At 44.7% G+C, this 15,391-nt stretch overlaps 1 protein-coding gene across 2 annotated transcripts in view; it reads right to left on the reverse strand.

Annotated features, from left to right (window-relative positions):
* Nucleotides 1-15,391, reverse strand: part of CACNA1E (calcium voltage-gated channel subunit alpha1 E) — a 385,492-nt gene that overhangs the window by 48,791 nt on the left and 321,310 nt on the right. For both annotated transcript variants that reach the window (XM_055319282.1, XM_055319281.1), the window contains 3 exons: nt 3,646-3,742; nt 1,160-1,320; nt 492-629 (listed from right to left, as the gene is read on the reverse strand). In XM_055319282.1, coding sequence (XP_055175257.1) covers nt 492-629; nt 1,160-1,320; nt 3,646-3,742 — 396 coding nt within the window. The remainder of the gene's footprint in view (nt 1-491; nt 630-1,159; nt 1,321-3,645; nt 3,743-15,391) is intronic.

The following is a 15,391-nucleotide window of genomic DNA, read 5'->3' on the forward strand; positions in this document are numbered from 1 at the left end:
GAGAGGTATGATCAAAGAACGTATTTCTGAGTTCTTCTAGCTCATTTTTTTTTTAAAGTAGGTTCCATGCCTACCATGGAGCCCAAAACAGGGCTTGAACTCATGACCCTGAGGGCAAGACCTGAGCTGATATTAAGAGTCAAAAGCTTAACCAACTGAACCAGCCAGGCACCTCTCTTCCAGCTCATTCTTAACCCTCAATCTTCAGGTAAAGGGCCAACTTGGAGGATGAATGTGTCTAAAACAGTCCCTAGGGACTAAAACAGTGAAAGTTTAAAATATTTCTGATTTTGTTATCTCCCTCTTGATTTTTGCCTTAAGGCTCTTCATTCTTCCTCTCTTCTACCTGTCTCACTCATGCATAACTACTTACCTTCCCTGGTATAATAACAAAGGGTTAGCCTCGTTCATCCTGAATATGCTTCTCAAGGCAACCACGTGGCCCTATCTTGGCTCACACACAAGCATTCCAACTCAATCCCATCACTCACTGAGGCCATCCTTCCCCCGTGGAGACGGTGAAGAGGGTCAGCAGGGCCCAGATAATGTTGTCGTAGTGGAATTCATGGCGCTTCCATTCCCGGCCTTTCACCTCCATCTTGTTTTTTTCATGATCTACGTAGTTGCCTCTAAAACCAGAGTACAAATGAAATAGGGCCTCTTCACTATAGCTCATGGGAGAGTAAGGAAATTCTACAAACTTCAATAATGTGGCTAAGTCATAATCAGCATACAAAAACAAGGAAGAAAACACTATATTATCAAAGGCAGTCTATTACTATGGAATAGAAGTTGAATTTGGTGCCTAGCAGACATGGAAGATTAAATCCTAATCCTCTTACTAGTCACCTTGTCACCTTGAACAATGAAAACTTTCTGAGGCTCAACTTCCACATCTAGAATATATAAATGAAACCTCTCTCAAAAGGTCCTTGTGAAGATTTAAAATGAAAAACTGGATGTTGAATGCCATGTATCATGTCTAACACAAAAGAGATGCTCATTAAAAGTTTAAAATGATCTATATTGCCTTTTTCCTAAAAAGAGGAAATGAGAGAGAGGTAAGAGAGAAAGAGAAGAGCTATCTGTGGAAGGTTGAGTGGGCTTCCCCTGAATATACATTAGCACAAAGTGAGTGCCATGTGCCGGTTGCACTTACATGCACTCCTTCTCTGTGTCCTTGGAACTGTCTGTGCAATAAAAGAATTTTCCCTTGAAGAGCTGAACCGCAATGACAGCAAAGATGAACATGAAGAGCTTATAGACGATGAGTATATTGAAGACATTCTTCAAGGAGGTCACCACACAGTCAAAGACAGCCTGCAAAGAGGTGTAAAGAGCCCTGTGAGTCCCCAGAATGGCCTGTGCTTTTGCCTTGAGCTGAGTTGGGGCCACATCACCGCCAGCCAGGCCAACTGAGAAGGTGCCCCATTAGATACCACCTTACTAAGAAGTGACACTCCTGGGATTTGGAGCTGGCTTCCAAGCTGGTCATGACAGCAAGGATCTACTACCTAGAAGGGCACACGTGCTCTGAATCTGAAAGAAAACCCAAAGCAGTAGAAACCAAATGGCATCAGGCAACAGAGTGAGTTCTCTGTGGAACCCCAAAACGGGTACTCCATTTAGTGGGAGGCAGAGAAATCTATTGCATAAAGGAATATTTGAGGGCATTTAGCCCTTTCTGGCCATTAAATGGCTTGTCCTTAAACTTACATGTATTTGATGACATTCTCAGATTTGGTTTATATACTGAATATGTATTGTTTCCCCTTTACCTTTCTAAATGGATCAGAGAGTAAGGTTAATTGCCACTTTTGTTTGTTTGTTTTAGATTTGAGAGAGAGTGGGCATGCATGAGAGAGCATGAGCAGCGGGGAGAGGAAGAAGCAGACTTCCCACTGAGCAGGGAACAGGACCCCGGGATCATGACCTGGGCTGAAGGCAGGCGCTTAACCAACTAAACCACCCAGGTGCCCCTCACTTTTATTCATTTCAATGATATTTTGGATAAATTCCTACATTTGCTCCAAAGATGTTCAACACTTCACATAAATGTTCTCTAGCTGCAAGCTGGCTGTACTGGAGACGAAGATTCAATAGGTCACATGGGAGGGGCTGGGGAGCTGCCTTCTCATAGGGCAGAGGGGACGGGGTGGGCAGAACCAGAGACTTGCTCTTCTATTACAGGCCATGGATGTCCCTCTGCAGAATCCATTGTAGGCCCTGAGCCACGAAGGGTGACACAGGAACTCAACACATCTCAAGCCATTTTTAGGTTATTTTCTAGGTTTTTAGGTTTGGCTCACTGGAGAGTCTAGCTCCATAGTGGCACTGCATTTGTGTGGATGCCACATTTGTAAGGTTGCTTCCTTGCAGTGCTGGGTGAATATCGCTGGTTTAATTAGTTCAACACTACAGGCGATGTGAGCGACACACAGCCTTGTAGAATCATCAGAGCCACCTACACTTCCCTCAGGTTATGGAGCAGCAGAGAAAGCGAGAAGCCAGCACCTCCTAATTAAATGGAATTAACCAAGGGTGGGGTCGCACTCTCCAGCCTGTTAACTGATTTCATCATGCTGTCTGCAGTCTCCTTAGGACCCCAACACAGCACACAAGAGAGGACACCCCCGGAGCCCAGGCTGCAGCTAACAACAGTGGTGAGGGCCCCAGGCCCCCAGGAGTTGGGGTGGGGCAGAAAGGACTTATGGTCAAGGATAAAGCCTGGCACTATGATGTGTCTATTAGCAGGTAGAGGGTTGTAATGAACGGTGTATGTAGCCCCTGAAGACCAGGCTAAGGCCTGGTGCTGTGGCTCACTCAGCTGGCCATGTGGCCTGGGCAGCAGTGAGTGGACCTCAGGGCTGTGAACTGGGAGTTCTGGTCCCCTCCTTCAAGTGGCTGGCTCTTGCTCACAGGAATTCAGGAGGAAGAACTTTTCCCCCGGGACACTTCAGCTTCCATTAGTAGCAATTTATGTGTGGAGGGAAGAGGGTCCAACAGGTCAGCAAACTAGATGTGAATGGTGAAGGACACCCTGAGGGCAGGAAGGTGCGGGCAGGGAAGCAGCCCCAGGAGGGTGGTGTGGGGAGGGCCTGGGCCAGAAGAGAGGAGAACCAAAGTGATATACCTATGAAAGCACAGGTCCTAGCAACAGTAAGAACTTTAATTCATGTTAACTCACTTTCCCATTCTCTGCTTCTGCCAAAAAGTATTGTATTCTTGGGCAAGTTACCGACCAATCTGTGCCTTAAAAAGATGAAGGGTCAGCGCTAGAAAATCCTTTCCTTCTCTAGAATTACAAAGCATCCCAGGTTACTCAGCTCACAACACAGAGGACTCCTGCCACTTCCGTGCTGGTGTTCCTGGTCCAACTTAATGACACAGGGTTCTTCCTGGATGACATGCCACAGCCAGAGTAGATACAAAGTATTACCTGGGTCTGGACTCAAGAAGCCAAAGCCCCCTTAGAGATCTCTTGGCACATTGATTCTTTTTCTTTGAGAAACAAACACCCTTAACTTAGGCAGACAAAAGAACACCAGTCTCTGAGCAAAAGGAATATTCCTGGAAGTGATTCTCCAAAAGTTGGCTGACCGTGGCTAAAGACAAGACGGGAGGAAGGGGGCTTGGAAACTTTACCTTGAGTTTGGGCAAGCGCTTGATGGTCTTCAGTGGCCTCAGAACTCGGAGCACCCTCAGGGATTTGATGGTCTTGATGTCTCGCCCCTTGTTTGTTCTGCAGGGGACAGGTCCCCAGGGAATCGGCGGACGGGGGAGAAATGAAAGTGGCATTCACTCTATTGCATTAACAGGGTGGTTAGGCAAGAGGCCAGAAATTGGGTCAGAGTAGACTCCCTTCAGGAAGACCCCAAAAACACTCACAGGGAAAAGTTTCAATTCACTGTCTAGTGTGCACACGCTCCTATGCATGCACACCCATGCATATTCACACATAGGAACACACAAGCACACGCACAGAGGCTTCCATGCCGGTACGGTAATGAACACTTCCTCTCCCCAACAGTCAGAGTAACATGGCTCATTGCCACACTAGCAGAATGAAAATGGAAGATAACTAGGGAACATGACTGGTAGTCCACTCTGGATCCTCACTGTGCCTGGTCTAGTGCTTCTTCCCAAGCAGGCTCTCAAATGGTATCTGTTGAACGGACTAGGAACCCCAAGTCGAAAGCAAGTCTCCTCAGAGGACTTGACCTAGTCCTTTCCTTGGCTCTAGGTGTTACCTCTGCAGAGTTCATTAGTTCAGGGGAGAACAGGGTAAGGAAGGGCAGTGGGGACAATCTTGCTATGTTGGCTGCCGCTTCCAGAGAAGGCATGTTATGCAGGCTTCTTGCCAGGACCTTGGCTCACACCCCAATTACCTGTGTGTGGCTGGCTCTTTCTGCAGTCCCTTCCCACCTGAGGCACTCTATACCTAGCACAAGCTGCAGAGAGCCATAGAGTTGGAGAAGGCCCAAAATGCAGTCCCTGCCCACTATATCCTTGCCCTTCAGCTAATGAGCTTCCCTACTCAGCTGCTTAGAAATATTTGCTCCTAATAGATAAACTGTGCTTCTCTTTATATTTTCAGGAATGAAATGAATAAACCTGCAATTCTTTCTCCACCCTGCTGATCCCCTGAGATCTTTGCATTCAATTCAAACAATCGCAATTTGTAAAAGACACAGATGGTAGGAAATGAGACTCTAAAGAGTGTGCTCAGGCTCTGGTTCTTTCCTCATGTTTGTCCAGAGCACCATTACACCAGCAGCCTGAGGAAATGGGATCCAGAACATCACATGGGAACTACAAGGACTTCTGCTGGTTTTTTACCCTGTCCTTCCCACCATACCCACCACCCCCTCTGACGGGGAGATAAAAGATCACCTATTCTTCCATAGAAGGCAAGGTAGGAAGACATGTAATGTAATCCAAGGAATGTTGGCTTTGCCCAGAATATGAATTTAAGGATGGCTTTAATAACTGCAGGCCATTAAGACACTTTTATTCAGTTTAAGCTCTGAACACAGATATTCCAAAAGTACTACATTAAAAGGTCTTTGCCATCCAGGGATTTTGTATATTTTATAAACTCTTTTGCTGTATTATGTTTCTATATCTCCCTATCTAAAAAAAGGCAGCTTCTAAGCCAAATAGATACCCAAACTAACACAAATGATCATTTCCCAAGAAGCTTTGGGGACTCCTAATTTTTGTTCTCTTGGATGTCAGTGAAAACTCAGCACTCATAGAAACTCCCCAGTCCTTTTCCACTGAGCAGGCTCCTTCTCCCATCCGTACCTGTACCCTCCTCCAACCCACATCCCTTATTTTTTACTTCAAAGAAAAGAGAGAGAGCAATATTTACCCCAAAGCGTTCCTATGGAGGATCCAAGCAGAAAGCAGTTAAAAAAAAAAAAAAAAGAGGAAGAGGGGTGGAGAGAAGGAAACAGTCAGAAAGCTTCAGGGAGAACAGGAAACCTTACAGCGACAGGGAATTGGACAAGCACAGGCCCTGGAGATCCCGCTCACAGCCTTGGCACTTGTAGAATCCACACGCTTTGTGAAAGGAAGGGCCAGCACGCCATTTGCTCCACACCCACCTCTCCAACCTGCAAAGGCAAAGTCCCTTTGCAAGCACCAGTGATGCTGCCTCTAACCCGATGGCATTCCCCACATTGTGCTTGATCTCATGGAGCCCAGTCTACTGACATTTTCTAAATATAGCCTTTTACTTCCATTTCCTTAGTAGTCTTCAGACAAACTCTATTTCCCATGAGTTTATACAAAACCAAGTTATAGATACAGGAATTATGCTTGCTCTAGGCCAGAAATTCTATGGGAAAGGGCACTTTGTGTCATAGTGGCATATCTATGCTTCCAAAGGATTTCATTTGCGGTAGGGCACACAACCACTCTGTTGGGGATAATGTGACATCTCTCAAAAGCACAGATAAACAACACCATAAAACCACCTCAAAATACGGGGGAAGGCATTGTGTATTGAGGTCCTGATGTCACACAAAGGAATGCCCTTTGATAAGTTAAATGACCAACTGTCTGTCGTGAACTGTTTACCATGCAGCTTGAAGAAAATTCATCCGATAACAAAAAGGGTGAGGACACAAATATGAAATATTTGAGATTAGAAATAATGAGAGCTAACTTTCTGCATATTTATTCTTGGCTAGACTCTATGCTAAGCACTTTCACCACAACTCTATTTCACCACAACTTCTAATAATCTTAGGACACATAGATATGACTATCCTCATTTCACAAACATGATTCAGAGAGATTAAGGAGTGCCTAGCATTAGCAGGGTGAGCTGGGCCTCGCAGCCATGCCTGTACGATGGCCAGAGCTCTTGCTCTGAACCACCAAGCCTTTGTAACAGCAGGTTTTGGTTCCAGGCTCTGTCAAACCAAATTCTAGGGCTGGAAAACATCCCTGAAATCCACTTAACTGCATCCTCAGAAAGATGTGCCTCGCATGAGATCACTCAATGAGTGAGCCACAGTGCCACTGGTGAACCTGCCTGCAGCCACGTAGAACCATCTAGAATTCAGGCTGTGGTGTGGTTCTTAGTTGCTGATTGCTGGAAACGTACTTTTTTTTCTTCTTTTTAAAATTTTTTTCAACATATCACAAACCTACATTACACCACTATATGTCACAAAGACTTCTAATGATTATTTTTACTTAATGATCTCATATTCAAAATTACATTAATTTTCACAGTAATTGCCAAATTCATGGTGATTTGGGATTAAACCCAAGGCTTTATAAATCTTAAATCCCTCATATGATGCCCTCTGAGTGTTCGGATGGCAGAGATAGTATTTTCCCGAGTTATAGCAGTGTCTTCCCATGCACAAGACTGGGCACATGGTAGAGCAGCCGAACACACCTTTATCCACTCATATAACAGCATTGATGGAATCCTTAATATACCTCAGGCATTCTTAGGTGTGAATAAAACAAATGAGGTCCCTCACTTCTTGAAACTTTAGTAGGGATGACAGACCTCAAGTTAACCAGTAAACAAATACGAGTATAATTGCAAACTATGTGCCATGGGGAAAAGGTAATCATTGAATTGAAAATGTCACCAAAACAACTACATTGGTCACTTTCCTTTCCCCAGGCTACATTCATCTTGAGGACAAGTTTAGGGAGAACCTTCCATATCCCTAAAATGAGAGAACAGAGTAGGATCAATGGATGGGCAGGTGATTCAGGGTGACACACTCCAGGCTTTTACCTGTTGCTTAGCCCAGGTCCTCAACTCTGAGACCTTTATGTCCAGTAGCATCTGAACGGGTTCTCAGAGGTTCATACTCACAGATGCCCATTTTATGAAGGAAGGCCCCAAATTTCTTGCTCTTCCCACACACCTGGATAAAGGACAGAATTTGTTCTCTATAATTAATTTTGCCCCAGGATCCTAGTAAAATACTCTGCTATGGAACAAAGAGCATTTCTGACCCATCGCTTATATGATTAGTGTGTCCCTTTTTTTGGAAAGTGGGGTTCCTTAGTAGCACACTCTGATCTTAAAAGCTGATTGTAGCTGCCAATACACAGTGGAGGTGGGGGGGACATTTGTCCCATTCTGACTCCCACAAAGTTGAGCCAGGGATAGTAATAAGACAGAGGCCCAAAGCAAAATAAAGATTAGTCATTGCTCTGCACATTTTTCAAACAGGTCCCTCATAGCAGAGGAGCCACTGAAAAGCTATGATTCTGAGTGATTGCAGAAAAGCACACTTGCTTCTCAGTTTTGTTAACATATGTTCAGCACTGATTTGAAAATTGCCATTTGAAATGAAAGGAACACTAGATAACAAAGCCTCACAGAGGAAAAGTCTTGACAAGTTAGCCCTAGTATTAATATTAATTAAAATATATCATAATTTACACATATGGGAGGCCAAACTACCTTTCCCAAATCCATGCACAGAAGGGTTATTTAAGCCATTATCAAAGTCAACAAGACTTCAAGGGAAATGTTATATCAAACCAAGAGGACAAACTCTTCAAAGTGCTTTAATTGCGGCACATTATTTTTGAAATGATTCATGTGCTTTTTACAAATCATTTATATATAATCATTTGATAACACTTTGTTAGTCTTTGCTACCCCATGTATAATCAGGATTTTTTACACTGCCTAGCTAATTAGTGAAACTCATCAGGTTTAAAAATTGACTCTAATGTTAAAATTTGAAGATAATTTCACATGCTAGGATGTACTGGCCCCACTTTAATTGGGACTCAATTGGGCCATTCATTTTCCCATTTATTTCCTACTTATTTGGTAAGTTGCTGGCTGCTCTCCAGAAAAAAAAAAAAGCCACATTTCTCCTATGTCTCATCAGGAAAAGATGAGAATTTTCCAGCTCAATTGTCAAACTGCCCTCCGGATCTTTCTTGTATAATCATTCATCATTCATTGTAATCTCATACTTTAAACTTCCAGGTCCCCCCTTTCTCAAAGGATGCTCTCAAATTGATTTCTGCAGGGAACCAACTCCTTCCATGGTGGGCAGAGCAGGGACATCAGGTTCTGCAGAGCTCTTCCTCCCCTAAGTGGAATGGCCTTCCCTCCTTAAGAGCCCCAGAGAAAACAGCTCAGGGATCTGAAGGGATCTCTTGCATTAGAAGGATGGACAGGTTTTTTGGAGTGTAAGGTGGGGAGAGGAGGTCACACTGTGAGGAGCCCTGAGCCTTGCTAAAATGTCTGGCCTATTATTTGGGAGACAATAATAATTTTAATATGCACTTGCTAAGTGTTTGGCACTGTATTGGACACTGAATATATTTTACTTCATTTAATTCTCACAAGACCAAAATATAATTATTTTTAATTTCCACTTATGGATGAGGAAATGGAAGTTCAGAGAGTTAAGGCTGCTAATAATTCAGAATACTGGGATACAGACCTAATTCAGGCTCTGAAATCTACGCCCTTACTTATGATGTGACAGTGCCTTTTCAGGTGGGAATCACAGGAGGGTTTTAACCAAAGGAGGAACAACAAAAGAAACCAGCAGTTCCCGAGCTCAAATATTGAGCTATCTATCGTCTTATCCTCAATCAGTCTAGGGTCGGTTGAGTGTTCATGGAAAGAAAAAGATATAGATGGAACAACAAGATGGACAAGGTCAGGGAACCCTTCTCCACCTGGTCCATCGGTCTTGTCTGTCTCCAAGCACAGACAGTTATATCCAAAGGCTTAGGACAGATCCATTCCAAGCCACCAATTTGAGTTTACAGGGGTTAATGGCTTGGAACTAACTGCAACAACAGAGGTTGAAGGGAGTTTAATGTAACAGACAAAGCCCCTAAACCTCAAGTAAAAAAATACCAGCTATTTAAGAACTGGTTTTGCTACTAGTAAAATGAGTCAAAAAAATCAAAGAGTCAAGCAATCCACTTCTCAACTATAAACCAGGACTGTTGAGTGATAAATGAAATACTGTGAAAGTACTTCAAAAGTTCTAAAGACCCATGAAAATGAGAAGTTCTCTTTGCATTGGCACCGCTTGTCTCCAGAGGAAGTGTAGGACCTGTTGGTAAGGCTAGTTCATTGATTTGTGTATTTTTCTTCCTCGCCTATACCTTAGCATTGCTTGGGGTCTCCCATGAGCCCTAAATCCTTTGCAACTCTGCCAACCTCCTTTGCTCGGTGACCAGGGCATTATTAACTCTGTAATAAGTGATTAGTGCATAATCCTTTCCTTCTTGCAAACGCACCTCAATGAGCTTCCAGTACACATTCATCATTGCTTTTGAAAACTTTCTCCTTGGAAAACCACAGCACCATCCTCTAACTGGAAGGTCCAAGAACTAGGGAGCAGCAGAAGACAGCAAAGCACTTTTCTGTCTCCTAGCAGTTTTGTTATTCAGGCTGGGGAATAGTGACCTGATCTGTCTTGCTTCTTAGTCTTCATATTCTAAACATACCCAAGATCCCTCATCTGCTGATCTTTCCCAGAAGGCCTTGGCACTGGCTAAAGTCCAGCCAATACACTTCCCCAGCAGGAGACTAATTCATAATGCTAGGTTGTGGCTCTGTGAGTGCGGATTAAGCAGATGGCTTACAGGTCACATGATCTGAGCTCATCCTTCCCTAGTCCCATCATGAAATCTGCTCTGAGCTCCTCTAAAACTTACTTTTAAATATGGAGGACACTGTGGTGGATTTCTACTAATCCTGCAGGACTGAGCTCCTCCTACGTCTGTGAAGGCTTGTCTCATGTGCAGGGTATTCTTGCATCTGAGGCAGGTTAGCCAAATTGTTGGCTAACATGTGAAGGCCAATGGCTGGCCTTAACTGGACCATTTCATTTTGCATGGTTATGTGGCCACAGGCTGAGATCCCATTTATAATCAAGTATCTCCCAGAGTTGTGCTTGTTAATAAAGAGAAATGCTTGGGCATTCACACCCATTGCTTCCATATAATAAAGGTCTCCAAATGCACATTCCCCAGTAGCACCAATGGCATATACCACAGACAATGCACTTTCCAGTATTCATCAAAAAACACGCACGCTGGGGCTTAATGCCAAGTTCTAAAGATCTTGAACTTATCGCTTTCTTTCAGGCAAACTCTTCCATGTGGATCCCACTCTGTCGCTCCTAATTCATCCCCAAATCCATTTTCAAGGCAGCTCAGGTATAATACAGCAGTAGGCACCCCAAGTGTCCATGGCCATTAATCATCTTTAACGTCCCTGCCTGGGCACAAAAGTCCGGGAAAGTCACTCTTGAGGTGACTCTAAAGCTGGAGTCTCAAGAAACAACATCTTTCTATCTCCTCACTGCTGGAAATTTCCAATTCCAGCTCAGCTAGCATCCTAAATCCACAGTTAATTGGCTACCTGATGGCTAAATTTAATTTTAATCCTTCATTCTCTTCCACAGAACGGTGGAACTGGATGACCTGTCTGGCTCAGTGGTAAATGGGTCTTCTTTGCATGAAGCAGGACTTTGTCCACTCTTTTTTTTTCTTCTTCAAGATTAATGTGTAGTCATAGCTTCCTTTGGGAGTCTCCCCTTTCAGTTCTGGAAGGATAGGGGTTGTCAAGAAAGAAGTCCCACAGCAAAGCTTGAGATCTGAGGGGGACTGCCTCAGACACAGGCAGGCAATAAAGAATAGGAAGGAGCCAGGTATGGGGGAGAATGTCTGTTCTATTGTTACTGTGCTCTGCTGAGTGTAAATACATCCTAGCATTTCAGTTCTGAATAGTCACTCCTTTCTCAGAGCACACATTTGCACCATTACAAATACAAAACCAGAACTGGGGTACCATATTCTGTGTCTCCTTAGGGCCTTTCCAAATCTAAAATTGTCTATATCTACGTATTTCACTGAATGAATTCAGAACCAGCTCTGCCACTGCAGCTAGTTCTGAATGCATTCAAAAAGGCCTTATCCATCTTAAAGACTAGGGCAAAGTGTCAAGTGTCAGAAAAGCAACATACTTCAATGAAAAGAATCTAATAAAAGCTAATGTGGGAATTCTGGTTCCTTCTGGCATCAAGAGGCAGATTGACTCATGTTTTTCCTTTCTGGCTAAGCACTGAGTAATTAAAGGCCAAGTGCGGCTGTGATCCAGATCCCCTGCATGCCAGGGAGTTCTGACCTTACCTCATGCCCCACTAAGATGGCAAACAGCACAGGGAAGCTTTGGCCTCAGCTGCCGGAGAGCCTACATGACTCTGACTGATGCACAGGCCCCAGATGGGGGGGGGGGGTAAGAGCAGAATTGCTATTTTTCTTTTAAATTGTGTTGACAACCCATTATGAGTTGTGAGCTTACTAGTTAGAATCTAATCCAGGGTAGCTCACCTGGTGACTTAATTTGAACCAGTCAAATAACATGCTGTAGAGGAATGAGAATGAAGAGGATGAGGGGCTTGGGTTGGAGTGCAGGATCACACACGCACATCCACCCCAGTACTCTCCTGCCTTTCCTCCAGAGATGCTGTCTCTGCCCAGCTGTCTGTCCAAATCCCTTCACTAGACATTTAAGATGCAAAACCCAAGGGCCAGATGGCACCATCATCACTGTGCACAGTCCCATAAGGCTCATGAACTCAACTTGACGTCGTGGCCACGTGGCTTCCCTATAAGGCAGCTGACTCTGGCAGGATGCCCCAAAGTGAGGGAATGTACCTGATGTGCAGATACCCAGAAATGCCAAGGCTGGAACCATCTTTGTTTTCCCACCCAGGAGGCTGGGAGGCAGACACGATGGCAACAGAGTATGAGGAAACTGGGAAAAGCAGCTGCTGGCCCTTCAGTGTAAAATAATTCTCAAACAGAAGAATCCCTCTTTTTCAGATAGAAAAAGATAGAAGAGAAAGGTTTCATAGATCCAGTCACTCACCAGACTTTTCTTGAAACCTCAAGGAGGAAAAGGCAGAGTCAGGACATTTATAGTTGGCAAACACTCTGTGTCTCCATATGGCCCAGAAAGTGGGGTGTTGTGAGAGCAGTGGAATGAGGGAGAAACATGCCCAACTTCTGCCAAAACTCTGCCCATATCTCTATACAGGTATCTGGCTGAAGGCAGGAGACCTGAGTGTTCTTATAAATGCTTTATAATGTAAAAGTGTGCTGGGAGGAACAGGAAAGTTGCAATAGGAGTATCTTTCCATTTATTTCCTCATTTCCTGTTATGCTCATACTTAGAAAATAAATCCCCTTCCCTTCCTCCTCAAAAGTCAATAATAAAGTTCCCAAACAGAATTTGTCAGGTTTACATTATAAAGAATCCCTTCACTTGAGGTATGCAGCTATAGAAGAATAGAGAGTTCTCTTCAGCCACTACATAAACAACATATATGCTTATAGAAAACATACATGATGGCAGTGCAGATCTCTGCAGGAGGGTTCAGGGGACCACGCAGCTTTCTTTGAGAATTCAGCTACAGGCCATTCCCTCCCCTTGGTTAGGGGTATTGCTCTTGAGACTTGGGTTGGGTTCTGAGAAGATCCTGGCTGGTAGCGGTAAAAGGGATGCCAAGTCACCTCTGACTTCTGAGGCATCATGTGAACATGTTACCATGACAGTCATCAACAACTCTGCTCAAACTGAGCACCAGCCTGAGCAGAAGCCTCTGTAGTAGCCTCTCCTCAAAAGGAGAAGAGAGAGACAGGGCAGGAGGAGTAAGGTCATCTCTGAATGGTAGGCATTCCCAGGGGTAAATACATGGGTTATAACAATGAAAGCTGCAACTGCAAGGAGGGGGGTCCTTGAAAAGCCTGTAGAAAACCCCACATTTGGCCTCTTGTTGGCTTGAGCCCCGTACCATGGCTCAGCAGTGCAACACAGGCTCCCTTCTGCTGTCTGCCCCAGGCCAGGCCCTCACTCTGCTGGCAGATGGGACCCTGGCCAACCCTACCAAAGTGATGGGAGAGCTGAATTCTCTGGTGCCCTTAATGCGGAAGGGGAGAGAAGAGAGTTAGGAAGCATGGTGCATGAGCGAGAGAAAGCATTACCTGGACCTCAGCAATGTGACAAAGGCCAGAGGACAGGGGTGTGAGCCTGTTCCATGAGCAGGAGAAAGGGGAGTGGAAATGTGCATGGCCAGCTTGGAAGGATGGTAACAAAAGAGTGGATGGAGAAGGGTGAGCAAGTACCATTTACATTTCCAGGGAAATTAAGAAAAAGTTCAGGAAGTGACATCACTAAAAGCAAGTGATGGATCATTACTCTCAATCCATCACATAAGTGTGGACCCCAGAACCAGGGGATTCTTGGGGTTCCCTGCACTGTACCTGGTCTGAGGACCAACAGAGAGGCTTCGGTTCCGGGGCTGTTAAGGCTTCCCCTGCCACCAGCACCAAAGCCACCACCGCCATGTTTTCAAAGGGCACAAAAAAAGAACAAGATAGATGACAACCCTCCAGCCCACTGTTAACACTCTGGATCTGAGGAGAAACAGATGGGCTGTGGACATGGGGCAGGCATGCAGAGGCTTCCTCTAAAATGTACCTCCTCCCCATGGGCACCTACGTACCTGCCTGGTTACCAGGCACAGGGTGTGTATGTGTGTGTGTAAAACAACCAAGTCATGGAAACCAGCCTGCGTTCATCTTCAACTATTTGCACACATTATATATCAACACATACTTGGCTCCAATATTTGGACTTCAGGATGCGATGAGAGAATGGAAGGATAAGGAAGGGAATTAACATTTATTGATCATTCACACTGCATCAGGCTTATGTGCTAAATGCTCCACACACATAATTTCGACTCCATTTCATAAATGAAAACTGAGGTTAAGAGGGTTACTATTCTTGCTATGTTGCTCTAGGACATGGTGCAGGTAAGTAAAGTGGCTGTGATTCACAGCAGGGCCTGCATGAGTCCATAGCCCACACCTGCCTCCCACTCTGCCCTGTTGCCCCCATGAGCTCTATTCTTCCTAAAGATGGGGAGGGTTCTTTCCCATATACTTCTCCATCCTTGTCTTTTGCTTCCTCAAAAAGAGACAAACTACTTTAAGGAGATCAAAATAAGAAAGAAGAACAATATGGTGAATAATATATGCAAATGAATTGATAAAATGAGAAGGGGACTTGACCTTTTAAAAACTCCAGGATGATATTTATCCTTAACAAAGTAAGTAGGGCTCCTTGGGAAAAAGACTTTAATGCTTTTTTCTAAGAAGGAGGAAGAGGAGCTGGGAGTCCCCTTGGTAGAGAGTCAGACTTGCCTTGATTTTTATCTTGAGGTGAGAGTTTTTGGGAAAATATCATGCATTTGTGAAATTTCCTTGGAAATAGCTTAGCCATGTCTAATAGGAGGCTTTCTTGTTGTAAGAGACACAGGTGATTCCATGTCACTCTAGTGGTGGGGGGTTAATATACTGGTGTCCATGGGGGACAAGGTATACTGAAACTGTCCTGCCAGCCCAGCCCACAGTCACCAGCCACATTCAACCTGGCTCTCCCCTTTGGAGGGTCCCCCATGGCTGGGACAGCAATGCAAAGAGCCCACTTCTAGGTTCTGGAAGATCTTAAGTTCTGAGGACAGCTGGAGACCTTTCATCTCTCTACAGAGAGCTCCCCACCCACAGCCACTTGGGGAATATTCCTTCCTAACTTTCATCCCACTTCTTTCTCTGCCAGGATGGACAGAAACAGAAGCTAATGGGTGTTTGGGGAGGAGAGGGGGATGGATGAGCCCTTTCTGACCCCTCGGACCTGGGAAGGTCAAACTTATGCGGCAGTTTTGCTATCACTGACAACAACTCCCAAATGCTTTCCTTCTGCTTCCTTACAGTGCAGCAGCCGGACCTGCTCAGATGCCTCAGCTCTCTCTTGTACTTGGAGAGGCTGCAGGGAAGTCGGCCATGCCAC

Source organism: Nyctereutes procyonoides, unplaced genomic scaffold (assembly GCF_905146905.1).
Source record: "Nyctereutes procyonoides isolate TBG_1078 unplaced genomic scaffold, NYPRO_anot_genome, whole genome shotgun sequence".
NCBI lineage: Eukaryota > Metazoa > Chordata > Mammalia > Carnivora > Canidae > Nyctereutes > Nyctereutes procyonoides.